A 19,764-nucleotide genomic window follows, 5' to 3' on the forward strand; every position below is an offset into this window, starting at 1 on the left:
ACATTTACGCGCTACATTTTAAATGCTTGTGGAAAAGCTTACCCAGACAATCTGGTCATTTCACGCCCTGCCAAGACTATTCTGCCAAGAGCTTGCGACATTCTCAGTAACATTCTTCCACTTTGGTAATAATCCTTAAGAAACAAGCAAGACAATTACTAACCGAACACAACTACTTCTGTAAGTAGTAGATCAAACTACTCATGAATATTTGCGTACCTCTAGCAGCTCTGAATGTGAACTCTTTAGATGGCGTGGGTGAGACAGACTCAAGAATGGACGGCTTACAACCAGGTAGCCCACCACAGTAGCAAGGTCTGAAAAAGTTTAATTTGAAATAAAGTTACCCAAGGCAGTAGTGCACAATTCAATTAGTCAAGTACATGTTCGTATACTTTCAATAGAATAGGGTGAGCGTCACTAACTGTGCATTAGGGAATTGTATATGATTTTTAAGAAATTGAAATCCATACAATACCAAATCTGTGAAGCCACTCCCCGGACGTGCTTAATCGGAATTTGTAAGATTAATTCATTTGTATAAACCACTTCATAGAATTATACAATGACATTACATAAATAGCAAGTTAAGTGCATGCTTAAGAAGTTGGGGAAATCCAGATATATATTTCAATTTTTCAATATTTCAATTAATTTCGCCTCGAAAACGCGCATTAGTGCCTGTCTGCTGTCGTGTTAATTTAATTACCGCAGCGCTATATTTAAAAAGCGAGCAGTCAGTAGAATTGCATTGTGCCTTTTGATTAAATTATTTCATTGCATTATTGAATAGCGTGGTCTTCAGGTTGTGCCCCAATCCAGTTTCGTTTTTGGCCTGCTGACATTTTGTGGTTTGTTGTTGTGCCTCCCTGCCCGGACCTCCACCCCGCCCCCGCCTCCCAGCTGATCCTCCCTCGCCCCTCCCCCTCCACATATGTCAGATGCATTTGCGCGCAGCGTTCACGCGCAGCGTTCACGCCCCATGCGCGCCAAAGGTAAGCCCGTCTATGCCCGTCCGCGCCTGGACCGCGCCCAGCGCCAGACCCCCTGGTCCTCGCAAAACTCACTCCACCCGCATAACGTATGACGCCGCTACCCTCTTTGCCCTTAACCCCAGTCGCACACCACAATGCTGCAAAGCTAAGCCAGGACACACCCATGGACCATTCGCCTGCCACTCCTGCAAGTTCACCAGCATCAGGACCCAAACCAAATCCACCTTCCCCAAACACAACTAACCACCTGAAGTGCATCCTGCTGAACACCCGCTCGGTCCACAGACACGCCACTGAACTCTGGGACTTACTCAACACTTCATCGCCGGACATCGCCTTCCTTACAGAAACCTGGATGAACGCCTCATCGGCGCCCGCCATAGCCATCCTGGACGCTTACAAGATCATCCGAAAGGACCGCATCAACCAAACAGGAGGAGGCATTGCCATCGTCCATAAGAACACCATCCGAATCACGACCAGCTCCGACGATAACCTCGCGACCGCCGAACACCTTCACTTCCAGATCCACACGACCCCAGGACCACACTTATAGGCACCCTCATCTACAGATCACCAGGAACCCGCACACAATTCAACGAAGACATAACTGACTTCCTCAGCCCACATGCCCTCACATCAGAGAACTACATTCTACTGGGAGACCTCAACTTCCACCTGGAAAAGAAAAACGACAACAACACTAACACCCTTCTGGACAACCTGACAAACCTCGGACTCAAACAACTTGTTAACACCCCCACCCACTTAGCCGGACACACGCTCGACTCGATCTTCACCTCCAGCAAACACATCTCCTTCGATCACACCACAGCTCTCCAATGGACGGACCACAGCTGCATTCACTTCAGCTACAAAAAGTCCACGACCCACAACCCCCCACAACCTATTCCTCGAAGAAACTGGAACAAAATCACCACCGACCAACTCTTCACATCGCTTAACCAAAACCCTCCTGCCATATCATCGGATCCAAACCAAGCTGCCACCAAACTCACACAATGGATCACCCACAGCGCTGACGAACTAGCACCCTTGAAAAACCACCAGATCAAACTAGGTAGCAAAAAGGCCCCCTCGTTCAACGATGACCTTAAGAAATCCAAGAAGTTATGTCGTACCCTCAAGAAAACCTGGAGAAAAAACCCAACCACTGACAATCTGACCACCTTCAAGGACGCCACCCGCAAACACCACCAATTGATCCTATCCACCAAGAAATCAGCATTCAAGGATCGACTCGACAACAACGCCCACAACAGCAAGGAACTATTCAACATCGTCAAAGAATTTACCAACCCCACCGCCGGCACCAACGACATCACTCCCTCCCAAGACCTCTGCGACTCTTTATCCTCTTTCTTCCACAACAAAATCGCCGACATACATAACAGCTTTGAAAACCAGTCCAAAGAACAGACCACTCCACCCACCCCCGAACCAAAACAGCACACTCACAACCTTTGCGCCTGGAACCCAATCACCACTTAAGACACCATCCGCCTGATGAACTCCATCCACTCAGGTTCACCAAACGACCCATGTCCCCACCACATCTTCAACAAAGCAGACTCCATCATCGCACCACATCTCCGCGATATCATCAACTGTTCCTTCAACTCCGCTACCTTCCCGGAAAGCTGGAAACATGCCGAACTCAGCGCCCTTCTGAAGAAACCCACAGCAGACCCCTCTGAACTTAAGAACTACCGCCCCATCTCACTCCTCCCATTCCATGCTAAAGTCACTGAGAAAGCCGTCAATAGTCAGCTCGCCGCCTTCCTTGAATTCAACAACTCCCTCGACCCCTCACAGTCCGGCTTCTGAGCCAAACACAGCACCGAAACCGCCCTCATCGCTGCTATAGACGACATCCGAACACTACTGGACAACGGAGAAACAGCTGCCCTCATCCTACTGGACCTCTCCGCCGCCTTCGACACAAGTCTGTCACAGCACCCTCATACAACGCCTCAGCAACATCGGAATACAAGGAAAAGCTTTGGACTGGATCATCTCGTTCCTCGCCGGAGGAACCCAGAGAGTCCGCCTCCCCCCCATTCAAATCAGAGGCCACCAAAGTCATCTGCAGAGTACCACAAGGATCATCACTCAGTCCCACCCTCTTCAACGTATACATGAGTCCCCTCGCATCCATCGCGCGCCAACACAACCTCAACATTATCTCCTACGCAGACGACACCCAGCTGATCCTCTCCCTCACCAAAGACCAAGACCCAAACACCGCCAAAACCAATCTACACGAAGGAATGAAAGAAGTAGCCGAATGGATGAAGAACAGCCGTTTGAAACTAAACTCGGACAAAACGGAAGTCCTCATCTTAGGATCATCCCCCTCTGCATGGGACGACTCATGGTGGCCACCGGCCCTGGGTACAGCACCCATACCTACAGATCACGCAAGTAACCTGGGCTTCATCCTAGACTCCTCCCTCTCGATGACCGGACAAGTCAATGCCGTCTCATCTTCATGCTTCAACATCCTACGCATGCTCAAAAAAATCTTCCGCTGGATCCCCACCGAAACAAGAAAGACAGTCACCCACGCACTGGTCACTAGCCGACTGGATTATGGAAATACCCTTTACGCCGGAACCACAGCCAAACTACTGAAAAAACTTCAACGCATCCAAAACGCCTCAGCCAGACTCATACTGGACATCCCCCGTCAAGCTCACATTTCCGGTCACCTGAAAGACCTCCACTGGCTTGCCGTCAACAAGAGAATAACGTTCCGTCTCCTCACCCACGCACACAAGGCCCTCTACGACCTAGGACCCGAATGCCTCAACACACGACTGTCCTTCTACACACCCACCCGCCAACTACGATCATCCAATCAAGCCCTCGCCGCAATTCCGCGCATCCATAGATCCACCATTGGAGGAAGATCCTTCTCCTACTTAGCAGCCAAAACCTGGAATTCTCTCCCCACTCACCTCCGCCTTACACAGAACCACCTCTCCTTCAGAAAACAGCTAAAAACCTGGCTTTTCGATCAGTAATGCACCCACCCTCCCTCAAGCGCCTTGAGACCCTCTGGGTGAGTAGTGCGCTATACAAATTCCTGAACTTGAACTTGTCAGCGACACCTTTAGAGGAAATGAACATTAAGCATCAAGATCATTCTTCATGCTTTAGTTGAATTCTTTGAGCCACTTAATGGGAGGCATTGGTATGATATACAATAATCTGATAGTTTAAACTGATCAGAGGACCAGAAAAGGGAAGTCAGTGACAAACTTAAGTATTTAACCCTCCAGATAACCCATCAGCAACAGAGCAGGGGTAGGTGTATTGCAACCTGTACTGTTGTTCGGATATGCTAGTTCTTGGAAAATATGTAGGTTTCTTAAATTCTGTAACCCAGCATATTCAGTAAAATACACAGATAAGCTGGTAATGGTTGAGAAAATATTAAATTAATTATACATTTTCTACCAGAGGTAATGACCTATTTAAAAGACATTTCAGTATGAACACAATCCTAATCATATTCGCACTACTTCATTGATGCTGGAAAAAGACAGCTACTTTTGAAACCACAATTGGAACAAAATTTAAATGAGCGTTTGGACATTTGGCCAAAAATGCCAATTTTATCTGGTGTGTATTTTGGAAAGGGATCTTGCTGAACAGAACTGTGTATTTTTTCTCTATTAAAATTATAAAAATTGAGCTTAAAAAATGTTGCTGAAAGAATAAATGTGGAAAAGTGTGTTTGTCTCCATACATGTTTTCCCCATGTTAATTTCCATTGGCGCTGTCGACCTCACTTTTAGCCCGAACGGCTGAATGGATTTCCACCAAACTTGGCAAAATTGTAGGGACTGGTAGCCCGATGTGCCTTTGCTATGTCTCAAGATATGTGCTTCAGTGGATTTTGAGTAATTTAGGTTAAAAAAAAAATATATATCTATGGCAGCGCCCCGGTACGCGCTCCGGGCGCGCCACGCGACTTGCGCGCAGAAAGCTGATTGGTTCTTGGGTGTCTGTAAACATTCGAAACAGTCCGGAGCGGCCGCCATCTTGTGTCTTGGTAGGATCGAGACACAAGAGGTGGCCAAAACAAAGGGGGAAATGACCATAAGGGGGCAGGGTAGACCCCCCCCTGACCCCCTAGGTTTGATGTGGGGGCTATAAAAGGGTCCCGCTGGGCAAAAAGAGAATGGCAGAGTTTAAAAATTTAAGTCATTTTATATAAATGGGAGGTAGTTCTGAAAAGAACTTTTTTGTAATTGTTTTTGTTTTATATATTTTTTTTGTGAACATTTTTTACTTTTTTTGGTTTTTCAAAACAATTTTATATATTTTTTTGTTTTTTTAATACTTCGAAAAAAACAGAAGGATTTGAAAATGGCTCAACGGGAGCAAAAAAAAACAAACAATAAAGAATCATTGCTTTCGTTTGTGAGAGCACTTGTGGTTTTCTTCTGCTCTGTTAATTAAGGTGATACTTTTTTTCACCATAAGCAATAGTAGCTCCACAATAAATACAAACTATTTTGAAGTTTGAGAATTTGCTTTGGATGTTGGGCACCATTTGACGCCCTTCAGGTGCTGCAAAAGATGATTCCGCACTTGAGGTGCTAGGCTAAGGGGTCTGTGGGTTTTCAGCCATAGCTCTCACCTGTGCTTGGGCCAAATTATTTGGGTGCCACCTCTCCATGTGGCGAATCATGGTGTGGTTGCCAAAACTATATATTTTAGCAGGATTGCCACGTGAAAGGATGTTCTTGCAAATTAGAGATGTTACTTTAGGGGCATTAACTTTCTTCAGTCCTGCAGGAAACTTAAAGAATTGCCAAATGTAGTGCTCCTTTACATGAGATGGGTGGGGTTCCTCTGGTAGAAACTGTCTCTCCTGCTCCTCCTGCTCCTCTTCCTCCTCTTCGTCCTGCTCACCACCAAAAAGCAGAGGTGGTGGTGGTCCTTTTGGTGGTGGTGGTGGTGTTGGAGCACCAGCAGCAGCAAGTAGAGTAGCCATTATTGGTCTCTCACAAAGAAATAGCTCTTTCTCTCTCAAAGAAGAAAGTAAGAATGAGGAAAAAAGGTGGGGGCTTTCCTCATTTGGAAAAAAAAAATATAAGGAACCAATGAAAAGTGTTATTTTCAAGTCACATGACCCGATGCGCTTACGTTACGCGCTCCGGCGCGCTTACGTTACGCGCTCTGGGCCGCACCACGGAGCGCTTCCGGGTGCATTTAGGCAGCCCATCATAAGACTCATCGCACGCGGCTACGAGATACGTCACGCTTACGCGACGCGTCACGATGTTGTTTTCGATCGCGACATTGGCGCTAACGGGATGCTTCCCGGTTCGCGCACCGGGGCGCTTCAAAATACTACGCTTTCCGGGGCGCTCACCGGGGCGCGCACCGGGAGCGCTCCAGGGCAAAAAAAATAAATAAATACAAAAAAAAAAAATTTAAAATTGTAAGGACTGGTAGCCATTGAAATTCCCACGTTATAGTTAGTTGGACTCACTATAACTTGCGCGTGTAATGCACTGCTGATGACATCACATATTACATCACTCATGACATGGTCAGTGACATCACTCATGACATCACTGATGACACCATCCTTGTGACACCTATACATCCGTTAACACACCGACAGTCTTCCAAAAGTTGCTCACACACATATTCACACATGCAAATAAAATATTGAACATCCATTTTTTTGCATATACAGCTATACACACACTACCACCTTACTTCTAAGGACACTTACACATACTTACTCTCTTAAACAATCACTTATAGAAACACATACTTATTTAAACAAGAACTCTTTCAATCTCTGACTCTCACATATGCTCACTTATATACACCAATACTCACATATACTAGATTAAAACATATGTAGTTACTGATAAAGACACTAGTAAGACAGTCATTCACTTACTAACACATACATATACACACTCATTCACCCATACAGTCCGGCACATATGCTGTCTTCAAAACACATACAAACAGTGAGTCAGTCATTGATGCATCTGTGTGCTAAGTAACACCCCCACCAAATCATACAGACACTTATACTGATACTATAAAAGCCATCTAATAACCCATATACACACACGTAGCTACTCACCAACCCATGCAGCCACTTATACACAAAGAGAAACACTGATACAAACATTTAAATATTTAAACAATACTCGCTAATATATGTATTCACTATGATACACTTAATAAGCCAGTTGACCAATCATTTTTTTTTAAAACATCCATTAAGACACTTATTTAAACATTTATTCTTCCATTGACCTTTACATATACATATACATATATAAAACATGTTTATTTTTCAGAAAGGCACACATTCACTGGATGGTGTCATGAGTGGTGTCATGAGTGATGTCACTGACCATGTCATGAGTGATGTAATATGTGATGTCATCAGCAGTGCATTACACGCGCAAGTTGTAGTGAGTCCAACTAACCATAACGTGGGAATTTCAATGGTTTTATGTCAATAAAATTTCCAGGTAACTATAACTGGTGTGAAACCTATGTTTTTTCCAGTGAATATATTATATATACATATACATATATATGTCTGCTCCAACAATCCCTCCCCGCAATCCTCGGGAAACAGGAGGCAGCACTCCAAAGATCGGTTACACAAAGTTCTTTTAATCTCTCACATAGCGCTTTCGGCACTCGGCCTTCGTCAGTAATGAGACGCTGGCAACAAACATCAGCTTGCATTTAAACACCCGCGTTGCACGGGTAGTAAACATAAAGATAGGACTACCATCACAAAAATTGAAAAAGTGGCGGTCGCCATCTTAGAGTGGTTGTAGTCGCAATGTGTTAATCGCTTATGCTACCAATAATACTCAAGTGTATGTCCAATTATTGAAAAAGCACACTAAGGCCATTATCAACACACAATGCGACTGTATAACTACGGTCATAGAATCGCGCCCTAGATGGGCAAGTACAGTACAGACGGCGTCTGCCAATTCAAAGTGGGTGCAATATGCAATTATATCATAAAAATATAACAGTGTTAGAATAATATGGAGATCGAAATTGATCCCAAACGCCATATGGCCACAATATTAACACAAAACTCATAGTCCCACTTTCCTCTTCATGTTATAAAGCCCTGGATGGGCATAAATCAATCAATATATTTGCAACATTGAAGAAAATATATTTTCGATGAGTGATCAAGACCTCACAAAAGCTATGCTATATTTGCAATGGAATGATCACTGTAATTGAAAACTTTGACTTCACCAAATCAACAAGACAGTAATACATTTAAAATAAAATACTAGGAATTTTTTTTTACATGTCAAGTATCATGAAAACTAGAACATACTAGATTTTAAATCAATTTTGGCTTTCGGAGGGCTATGGAAACCTTTAGCATTTAAATAGAGAATTCACACCACCAGGGTGTTTGCTTTCAAAATATCAGGGTTCATACCTATTTGGCTGTCTTTTCCAATACTCATTTAAGTTTCAATGTACTTTCTTTAAACAAAAACTCTATAAAACAAAGCTAGTTTTTGTTCACATTACTATATCATGCTGCTTTTTATACATACAAAGGTAAAACATTGGCTGATATAATCTATATATATTCTGATAAAATGTTTTCCTTAATAGTTGTGTGTTTTCGTTTGAAGTTTCATTTGCCAAACTGAATTAAAATTTAAAGTTTACAAAACATTAGTCTGAACATTCCGGCAAAGCATGATCGCTTTTTCCTGTGAAAATATGGGCCAAATAAAAGCCTATTTTGAACAGTAAATTTAAAGCTTTGCAAATTTTGATTTTGTCACATGAGGAGAAAACCATGAATTTCGTAAAAACTGCATGACAACTTTAAAATCATGTTGGCCTATAGAAGTGCATGCTCATATTTTTCATAAAGTAAGAGAAGCTTCTAAAGAAAAGGAAGTAATGTATATCAAATAGGATACCGAATTTTCTCATACTTATTTGAAATGGACAGAATTAACAATGATCATTCATACGAATTAATGCAATTAATATTCTAGTTATACAACATCAATTTTGCCACACAGAGTTTAATTAAGACAATGTTTGACAACAGTCTTCTTCAGAGTGACTACTGAGTTCAGGAAGAGAAATGTTCCCTACATTATGCTAGTTGGCATGGTTTGAAAGTGGTTTGGTAAAGATATTAGTTTTCATACCCTTAAAAAAGTTAGCTGATTCTGAATGATAAAAATAGGTCTTTGGAGTGCATCTTTTAGCCCAGATTCTTGGTCCCCTAAATCACTGCAGGATAATTGAAAAAAGGTACAGAGGCAATTTGAGTATCTTGAAATCATGGATGGGAAATATGTGGAAAGTTTAAAATCCAGGTAATTTAGACCCTGATTGGAGAGTGCCCTGTGGAACGAATTATTCCATATGCAAAATACCTTGTCAAAATTTAGAATTAAAATACTGTGAGAGTTCTTTATTAAACTAGGTGCTTGGAGATCACATGTAAGAAAATGTTGCCATAGAAAACATTTAAAGCACTTACATTTTGCAATGATGTTATCTACAAAACCCATGGAGAACCGGAATAAAATGAAGTTATGGAGATGTTCAACCTGTCAGAACAAATACAGGGTACACTTAAATGTAACAAAGAAACTCAACCTTCAAATCTGCATGCAAATAAAAAAAAAATACTCATTCTGGAGTGCGAGTACTGGGAATGCATTCATTCACATTTCATTGCTAACGTCTGCTGTGACTGTCACCAGAGAAGTTAAAAGCAGCAATGCCCAACAGTAGAAGAGCAAGGTCATCTTGACTGCTGATTTTAGGCTTAGAAAAAGTCAACTTCCATGACTGTGAAGATGTTCCAGCAACAAATATACTCTATTAAAGCCCAGGTTGTATGTATCCAACCTATGCATCAGTCCAAATGACAATCAAAACCAACAAGAACGGACACAATATTCATCTTTCATTGAACTGAAGAAGATATGAAGACATGATAACCACCTGTTTGGCAACTAAATCTTGGGCAGTAACGTAAAAATAATAAATGCATGCCAGTTTAAAAACTACTAGCTTATGAAATGTTTGCCGGCTAAATAATTTACTTAGTTTTGTTAATGTTTGGCTACGCACAGCATATGAAACAAAGCACTGAGACTGCAGTCCAATGAATGGAACCGTCATACTAAAAATTAAAAAAATGCTCATTTCCTAAATTTAATTAAGTCACCCGCGTGCAGTATATTCTGCTCTTACCAATTTGTGAAAGGCTTTGTGAATAGTTTGTTTCTCCCTCATATTTCCGTTATAAAAGGCAATTTCTTCACTGAAAGAAAAACAAAACGAGGACATTTACCAACGGAATCCATTTTAATGCTGCATTATTTTAAATAATCTGCTATTGCTACAATATTTTCTGTTTATCATATTTTGATGTGAAAAGAAAACTATCAGAATGCTGGCATACACAAATAGAATGGTGGTATGCCTGCTGCAGGTGCTTGGTTTGGAGGACAGTAAAACAGTGCTTTTTGCTAACCATTCAAGTGAGAGAGGTTTTGAGTACCGAGTGGTTGGTTAGATTCTGTTGTACGGCGTGAGCAGCCACTGTCAGCCAGGTTCTTGGACCCTTATCAGATAAATGACAGGGCTGTGGCACCACGGTTTGCCCAGCATAGAGTTGAATTTGAATCATTTCTTAATCTGGAGACAAAGTTTGGTTATTGTACGTCCTGTATTTTTGCCAGGTTCAATACAGAGTGTCATTACAGGCCCAGTCACCCTGCGTTCTTCTATTTCAGGCATCTTGAAGTACCCTTTAACTACAATGCATACATATTTGATAATCGGAGTAATAGTTATGGCTTTGGGATGGGATCAGTAAATTGCATTTTAAGTTATACCATCCAAGAGCACACGTCACATTAACAGCATGTGATACAACTTTCAATGGTTTATAACAAAAGTTTTTAGTCAGGTGCAGGAGCAAGAGGCTGTAATTCTCTTCAAATATTCATATTATATAAAGAACAGGCTTTGCCCTGCACATCCAAAAGGAGGCCCTGATCCATGTAAGTGATATGAATGGGTAAGAATCGAAAGTTTGCATCACAATTTGGCCTTTAAAAATCATGTTGGTTACTCAAGTGCACAAGGTTGGAAAAAGAATGCACTCGGGGAGAGCACATTTAAACTGTAATCCCTCAACCAAAGGGACATGATAAATACACATATATTTGTTTGAAAAATCTTGTGATTTGAAACACTACAAATCAAGTTGATTACCAAACCAATGTTGCAAAAGAGAACAGTTACATTCATGATTTTGCTGGCCACTGTACCGCATTGCTTGGTCACTCCATTATGCTAGAAATGATGAGGGCAATCATTGGGTTGTAGGATTGTTGGATTTTCCAAGTAGCTGGTTTGCCACTTTTCTGAGGGACCTTAGGACTAAGGAATGAACAGGGAGTCTTCAATGAAAGGCAGGAGAGGAAGAGTAAAGCTGATGCTATCAGTACAGCCTCCCTATCATACTGTGGGTAGCAAAAAGTAATGAGGCATTTTTATACAGTCTTATAAAATCTTGTGTCAATGATGTATAGGCTTAACTGTATTAAATTTCCTTTTTGGGATTACAGAGGGGTTTCCTGGTTGGATATGCCAAGTTTGCAGGGGGGGCCAGAGGCCAGTAATTAAACAATAGAGAGACAGCTATAGAGGAGATACCATATTGAAATTAAACCTTAACTAGCTCAGACATGGACATCTCTCACAATATATGCACAGCCTGCTCTAACTGGCAAACAGGTTTTAGTCTTTTCCTTCTAGCATTTATACCTAGAATGAGCACTGTGCTGTGTGCTCAGACCCCTAAAACATGTCTATACTGGATACCCTCCTGATTGGCTTACTCAGCTTGCCTATAAGGCCTTCCTATATGGTACAGAAGTGTAAAAAGAGACTAAGTTAAATATCACTAGTGGACTGCAACACATATTGTGCCACCAATAAAGTGACAATGTAAAACATGTCTTCAGATCTGATCATGCAGCCTGGGTACACCGTTTTAAAACTGCACTGCCATTTCAACCTGGCAAAGTTAAGCTTTTTCTAGGCCTAACCGTCTTTTTTAATCATTATAAGTGACACCTAAGGTAAGCCCTAAATGCACATTGGGCAGGGTGCATGGTAGTTAAAGAGTGGAACATGTATACTTCTGTTTTACATGACCTGCCAGTATTTAAAAAAAAAAAACGTTTTTTTTTTTTTTTACTGTGGCAGGGCTAGTTCTCCCATAGAAATGCACTGGCTGATACCACAACACCTTATAATGTATAAAGTCAATTTGGGAATAGCTAGACTAATGATTCAAGGATGTATTTAAAAGTAATTTAATATCCTAACTAATGGTCGAGATGGATTTTACATTGCTATTTTAAAAATGGCACTTTTAGAAAGTTGTCATTTTCCTGCCAGAGCCAAATGTTCCAGTCTGCCAGTGTTCAGTGTAACCAGAGTGTTATTGGCTCTCCAGGGGGGAGATGTGTATTTCTCCTAGATAGTATATAAAAGGCTTGGATGTGTTAAATATTCCTCTCCACTCCCGACAGGATGGCCATCTAGAATGTGTCAAGTAACCTAAATTCAAAGGGCACCTACCCTGTCACAGGCCATTCCTACCAGTTGTTTTTATCGCCAGTTTGTCTACAAACCCAGGAGGAGGGGAAGCTAACCCATAAGTGGTTTTGAGAGACCACAGGGGAGGGTTGTGTCGGGCATACCCATACCGCTGAAGGGCACAGGGAGCTCTGCATAAAGTTCTTCCATGTTGGTTTTAGGTAGAGAGGGGCACTGTGGCATAGTGTACAGTAAAGCATTCAGGAAGTGCTGCAATAGTGGGTAGGAGCACCCCTGGTAACTTTTACCCAATTGGTAAGGGTGTGGCCAGAAGTACCCCCCACCCCCACCAACAGGCCGGCACTAGGAATAATTGTAGGACCCGCCCAGTACCCTCTTTAGAACATCTCTGGATTTTGTGGAAGGCAGAAGGATTGCACATGCTGTTGTGATCTGTGATGAGACCCAAGGGCTGGACCTGCTCCCATGTATATGAGAAGTGGACTCCAAGGGTCAGTAGCCTGGTCTCCTGCGATGCTATAGGGACACAAAACTGCAAGAAGCCCCACTTTCCTGAAGAACCCAGCTGGCCAGGTCTTACTGGACCTGCCCTGGACCCTGCTGTGGCTTCTGTTAGAGTGAGTCCATGTCCCTAAGTGGCATCTCTAAATCACTGGCGCCCTTACAAAAGTGTCCGTGTACTCCTGCTATCCAAACTGCAAAAGCTGGAACTGTAATACCTTTTGCCAACTTTTTTCTCTATAGAACCGGCAGGAGACCGAGAGTGCCATTGAGCAGAAGCCATCAATGTAGAAATCTGGTTGGATTCACCTTCCTAGTTTTGCCCTGCTGAAGATCTTATTTCCAGAAAGCTTTGTAAGTCTGAGCATCGAAGGCTTCACCAAAAGGAAAGCTGAGCCAAAGCAGATTGACCGACTGCAAAACCTTCAAGAGCACAGATTCAATACTTCACTCACTTGCAGCTTTCCCACCTTCGTCAACTACCTCGCTGTTCAGCAACCCTCCCTTGCCAAGCCCTGATTCGGATTCAGATTGCCCCACAGAACTTGTCAATGACCACCTTTATACAGAAATATTTCAAAGTCCGAAGGTAGTTTTTTGAATGGGACCTACCTGGGTCTCGTATCTGACCCACTCTCCTTCTTGGTGGGCCTCGAGCCTTACTCTTGACCCCAGCCAGCGCGAGCAGGTGCATACGGTTGATGCTTTGATGCTAAAACTTAATCCAAACATTAAAAATTCATATCTCTGGTTCACCCTATTGGGTTTTTGTCGTTTTTGTCTCTTCTGTTCATTACAATATTCTCCATTTTTAAAAATCGGAGTGAGATTTTTATTGTGCTGTGTTTGACTCACTGTTACGGTGCTTCAAAATATTTTACTCTTTTTTTTTTCTTTAAAGTTAAATCTGTCTACTCTGTGCCATAGCAACAAGGGGTTAAGCTCTGGTTTAAATTACTGCAACCTTTACTGGACCTCACAAGAATAGTAATATTACTTGAAGTGCACTATCATTCACCCCAAATAATAATCCACTTTTTCACAGCTGGGTTTAAAACTATGCTTTTTAGTATGGCCTCTTGTGATGACTGAAATTAAGACATTACATTAATCCTTTTTTCTTTTGGTCCATCCTTTCATTCATTCATTGTACACCTTCACACATCGGCCTTTATTTAACACATCCGCCAATTAACTGACATTTTCAGATGTGTCTGCAGCTGTGCGCATTCTACCATTAAATAATGTATTCGTTTATGGCAACATAATAAGTGGGTAGAGGGAACACAGCAACACGCACTCCACACAATGCTGGTTACAATTGATTGGCCTGTCAAATATTTGGAGGGCGAGAAATCGATCAACAGTATTAACTTTTCGTATTTGATAGCATGAAGCACAATAACGTGTAACAAAAATTATTCCCCACTACAGACCAAACTGCCTCTTTTTAAGGGATCACACAGCATTAAAATGTATGCTATATCCTTCGGCACAGATTACCACTACAATATGCATCTATGTTGGCCTCTATTAGCACTTGTAATTTAAGCTAATGATTATACTTTCAGCCAAACTAAACACTGTCTCCACCTACTTTCATCTTAGATGTGTGCATCAGAACAGAACCCCATACTACACACAAGTTGCTACTAGAGCAGTGTATGGTGGCTTTACCACTCTTACTGAAGGGTATTCACTGCCTACCAGATATGTAGAGTACCGACCTCTTTCACTCACTGCAAGAAAGCACATCCTCAAAACAGGAGAAAATACAGGAGATCCACTAGAGTCTGCCCAAGATGGCACCTGCTCGGTTCTACTCAGATGCCTCATAAAGTCCTCTACTGTTGTTGCTGATCGACCTTGAATTGGACTTTAAGTAAAAATATGGCTTTTAAATCACAATGTACCCGCTACAACGAAAGTACTGATTTTGGCAAAACAATACCAGCTGTTTCAGCTTAAAACGTTAAAATGTATGCTATATCCTTCGGCACAGATTACCACTACAATATGCATCTATGTTGGCCTCTATCATCACTTGTAATTTAAGCTATTTATTATACTTTCAGCCAAACTAAACCCTGTCTCCACCTACTTTCATCTTAGATGTGTGCATCCCAACAGAACCCCATACTACTGAGGTGCTGATGATATCTCCCTTCAAAACACTCCCTGGCGCCCCCCTCACAGACAAATGTGGGCTTCTCTTGATAACTACTTTAGTGCAAATAAACCTCCATGAACTATACAATTGTCACGCAGCCCTACTGTCCCACCTCAAACGCAGCAGCTCCCTTATACATACCTAGTTACGTGGCCAACAAGCCTCTCTGGCGTTGCCACCTCACTACACACTCTAAGCGGCTGTAACACGTGCTCTATGTCAGCCACGGTATATGCGGGTTGATGCTTATTCATTATACTGCAATATTTATCCATCACTCTCACTTGGATTTTCTGTTTGTTTACCCGTCCCTTGCCTTTTGTCTTTTTTCTTTTCTCTGCAAGCTATCCACCATTGCTATTGTTAATATCATTTATTACTGATATGGTGTTTTTACACTTGCTTTATAGCTTTGCCTCTGTATGCTATGTTTTGAAACAACCAATAAAAACTTTTGAAATCGAAAACGTGTATACAATCCTAAAGATACAATTATAAATGAGAAGTATACACTCTCTCCTGAAAAATTAATGAGAGTTCTATCTTCTAATGTAGGAAGTAAAATACTGTTGCTTTAAAAAGTGTTGAGTACTATGATCCGGAGCTCCGTTGTTTAATGGCTTTGCCGATGTTGGTCAAAACCACAGGATTGACTTTCTTTCCAGTAATTTTCAAGACAAAGTTCCATCTTGTACAAATTTTCATATTTAATAAGCGTTTCACATAATGTACTACTGGCAATATTGAAATTAAGCTGCCACTTTGGGCATGGTTTCTTTGGCTTTTCTGATTCATAACAAAGTATTTAGTGCATTAATTGTGGAATGAGAGCTTCATTCACAAATTGAAAAAAAGGGTATGGCATGTTACAAAAAGTGCAACGTTTTTCCAGTTAACCTTTATTCGAATAGCAATACCTGTTTGTAATAAGCCGCGAGTTGACATATCTGTATTCTCCTTCGTATCTTTGCTCTGTGATGGTCATTTTCCCTATAGGTCTTCTGAGGCGTGTAAGGATCAGTCCCGATACAACCAAGTAGGCCATCATACTAGCAGGCCCCTACAGAAGTAGAAAAAGATAATAAGGAAAAGGACACAGAAACGTGTTCGTAAATAGACATAAAACGAAAAGGTTAACAAAGCTAACTGTTTAACGGATGACAAATTCATACTTGAACTAAATGCAGGATGGGGTGGCACAAACACGTACATTATCTTCCTCCTACAAGAGTAAAATCATGGGATTTAACCAGAGGAACAATATATGCATTTATTGCCACACTAGCACCAAGCACATTTTATTTTGCAACACTGATGTCCACTCACATAGTAAAAATATTACATTTTGAGCACTTTTTTTTAAAGAAAAAGCAGTGGTATGAAAATCCATATTTCATATAAATGATATAATGGCAGCCTTTGCAGAGCTTCTTCATTGGCCATTGCTTAATTATGGAGGACAATGTTCAAATATCTTTGAGCTAGCCATTATTAACTGAATAATCACCAGTAAAGTTGTAAAAGCCAAAACATTATAAATGAAATCAAGGTGAACTTTTCACTGTGCAGTGCCAAGAGCACCTTCAACAGCCTCCGGGCACAATCTCTTTATGTTGTTTAGGCAACAATCAAGCCCTGAAAAGAAACCATTCCAATTGTAAACAGGTTCCAGAGTAAAGCAGCTTCAACAGTCTGGTAAATGTACACAATTACTTATTTAATATTCTTTTTAGGACAGTTAAACATTCTAAGTGCAATAAGCACCCATTGCTAGTTCTACCTTCCTAGCAGGTATTGTATTTCTACAACCATAATGGATTCTATTAAAAGAGGTAAATTCAATCATATAAGAACAATATACGGATTTTACCTTTTTATGCCGGCCAAGAATACACAAAGATATTCTTGGTAGGTGTAAACCCATTTGCCAGTCCAGAGCTCTCCAACAAATCATGGAGATTTTCTCAGCTATAACTCGCACTCAAGGGGTGGGAAGTAGGTGTTCTAGGGAATGGTTTGCCTTTTAGAAAGGGCCACTATCTAATACATTTCTTGGAAGCCCCAAACTATACATTTTAACTTCAGCTTAGGGGTGGAGTAAATTGTCTCCCAATTGGGAAGGTAAATGGAGCAACATCAAATTCGATTGATAGGTAGAAGAAGGAATTTCTCCACAGAGAAAAATGGTCTCACTTAGCAAAATAATGTGTGTTTTCACAGGTGACTCATTTTTTTGCCATGCTTTAGAGAAAATCTGTACAACAAGAATAGCTATTTATTTATTGCATGGTTAATAAAAACCTTTGCAAGACAAACATAGGATAAAAAGCAATACAGAATCAAAGAGTAACATGATACAAAAAGATTTTATTTAGAAGTTTGAAATTGCTGTAGAACACAGATTAGTTTAGAAAGTTCCAATGTGCCTATGCAGAAATTCAAAAGTGCCAATTTGACGTTTATAGGTGTAGGTTGTGTTCATCCTAACAATTCGGATTACTATATATTGTCGCTAATGAAAACGAAGCATAATATAAAGTTGGCGTGAAAAAGGTAGTACAACTGGTATAAACAATTACAATCGCAGAAAATAAGCATTACTATGAATAAAGTTCATCTTGAATCAACTTTGGGCTGAGAAATTGTATGCAATGGAAGACAGAAAAAGCACTGCTTTCAGGCTTCATTCTCTAGGGGCCTAAGAATGGGCAAGAATGTTGACATGAAACTTAAGTTATCTAACATTCAGTGCCATATTTAACGGATTCAAGGCTGCTGTACCCGCCTGCAAGATCGAACTTTCAGGGTATTAAAATGCCTGGTTGGTAACGCCATGCAGGCATGAGAACGCTGGCCAAGTGCTTCTCTGTCCAAGAGTCTGCCCATGAACCATGCACGGATGTTCCACACTTTATTTTTTAACTCATTCTAGCTAGTGCTCAAAGACTTTACCTCCCAGATATGTAGGTTTTTAAGCAGGTTTCAAGTATCGGGCTTTGACCCCGGCACAGTTTAGCTCATTTCATATCACATCATTGAGTGTGTTAGAACTTGCTGCTCTGATCTCGTGACACAACTTGATAAACACGTTTTTCCTAGAAACAAGTTGCTTAAGAAGTCCGAATTCCACAGGGACATGAGCCCGCAAGACTGATTGTGGTAGTTGTAAAACACATTTTTAAATTCTTATCAATGCATCCAGCAACTTAGTATCATTTGCCACCAAGATTCTGCTTCCATGTGATAGGACTGGTAATGTCTTCGCCTGCATAACCTGGAGGATCGGTTTTATGCTAGGACCCCAAAGCACTGTTGCTAAGCTCAAAATGGCAGCCTGGAGGGCCTGGGTCTTGTTTCTAATGCACTACTTTTGTTTATGAAAGGTCCATCTTGAGTCTAACCAGAACCCAAAGTATTTACATTCTGGGACGTTCTCAATGTTAGTGCCGCCCATCTGCCATGAGCCTGGATTGCTCAGTAATTTTCTAAAAATATTTTGTTTTTCTTCTAGGTTCACCTCTAACCTGTTTGACTTTGTATATTTTAAAAGAGCACAGGCAACCGCTTGTTCAACTTAGCAACACCAGTTCGTCTGTACAAAGATTAGATAGGGATTTATTTCCAAGTATAGGTGAGTGGGAATTGACTTTTTAAAGCATCCCGGCAGAGAAAAAAAATGAACAGGTTAAAAAGCAAGGAGGCCAGAATGCATCCTTGCTTTAAGCCTTCCATGGTTGCAATTTTTCTTGAAAGAGAGCTACAATCATCCACTTTTATCTGTAACCAAGTGTCTTAACCACATGGCTGCTGCGGGGATTTTTGCCCTGTGCTGGAAAATCACTGATGCCATTTATTCATGACGAGCTCAGCTCGTCATCAGCACACGACACCCGTGGGTGATGACGAGCTGAGCTCGTCATCAGCAGCGAAAGGGTTAATATAAAAATTCTATCACACTCAGAAGCTTTGGATCCAGAAAAATGCTGCCTTGAAATCTGCATGCAAAGCCCACATACAGAAGCAAGTGCGTCTTTATGGTGCAGGTCATGAGCATGGAGAGGCCAGCCGATTCCATAGGCGACCCTATTTTGGTGGAATCCTGCTCGATTCATGGGGATAATCCTTTGAGTGTTGACCCATGACTCAAGGTCTTTTAAACAGCAGCCTGCAAAATGTTTGAACTCAATGTCAATTAATGCAATCAGATGATAGTTACTAGGTTTGCAGGATCCCCGGTTTTAACAATTGGAGGGATTATCGAGCCCCTCTAAGACTTGGGAATGTCTTCGGTCTGCGGGATATGCCTATACAATATTGTGAGCCTATTACCCTACAACTTAGGGTCCTTTTCGAACACAGCCTGAGGAGCCCATTCAGGCTCGGAGCACAATTAGTCCATGATTTGATCATTTATTTATGAAT

The 19,764-nt window shown here is 41.4% G+C and overlaps 1 protein-coding gene across 1 annotated transcript in view; it reads right to left on the minus strand.

Annotated features, from left to right (window-relative positions):
• Nucleotides 1-19,764, minus strand: part of ABCD3 (ATP binding cassette subfamily D member 3) — a 370,248-nt gene that overhangs the window by 137,087 nt on the left and 213,397 nt on the right. Inside the window, exons 9-13 of the mRNA XM_086957398.1 lie at nt 16,260-16,402; nt 10,287-10,356; nt 9,565-9,634; nt 220-317; nt 43-134 (exon numbers count right to left, since the gene is read on the minus strand). Coding sequence (XP_086813524.1) covers nt 43-134; nt 220-317; nt 9,565-9,634; nt 10,287-10,356; nt 16,260-16,402 — 473 coding nt within the window. The remainder of the gene's footprint in view (nt 1-42; nt 135-219; nt 318-9,564; nt 9,635-10,286; nt 10,357-16,259; nt 16,403-19,764) is intronic.

Source organism: Lissotriton vulgaris, chromosome 1_1 (genome assembly GCF_964263255.1).
Source record: "Lissotriton vulgaris chromosome 1_1, aLisVul1.2, whole genome shotgun sequence".
Classification (NCBI taxonomy): Eukaryota; Metazoa; Chordata; class Amphibia; order Caudata; family Salamandridae; genus Lissotriton; species Lissotriton vulgaris.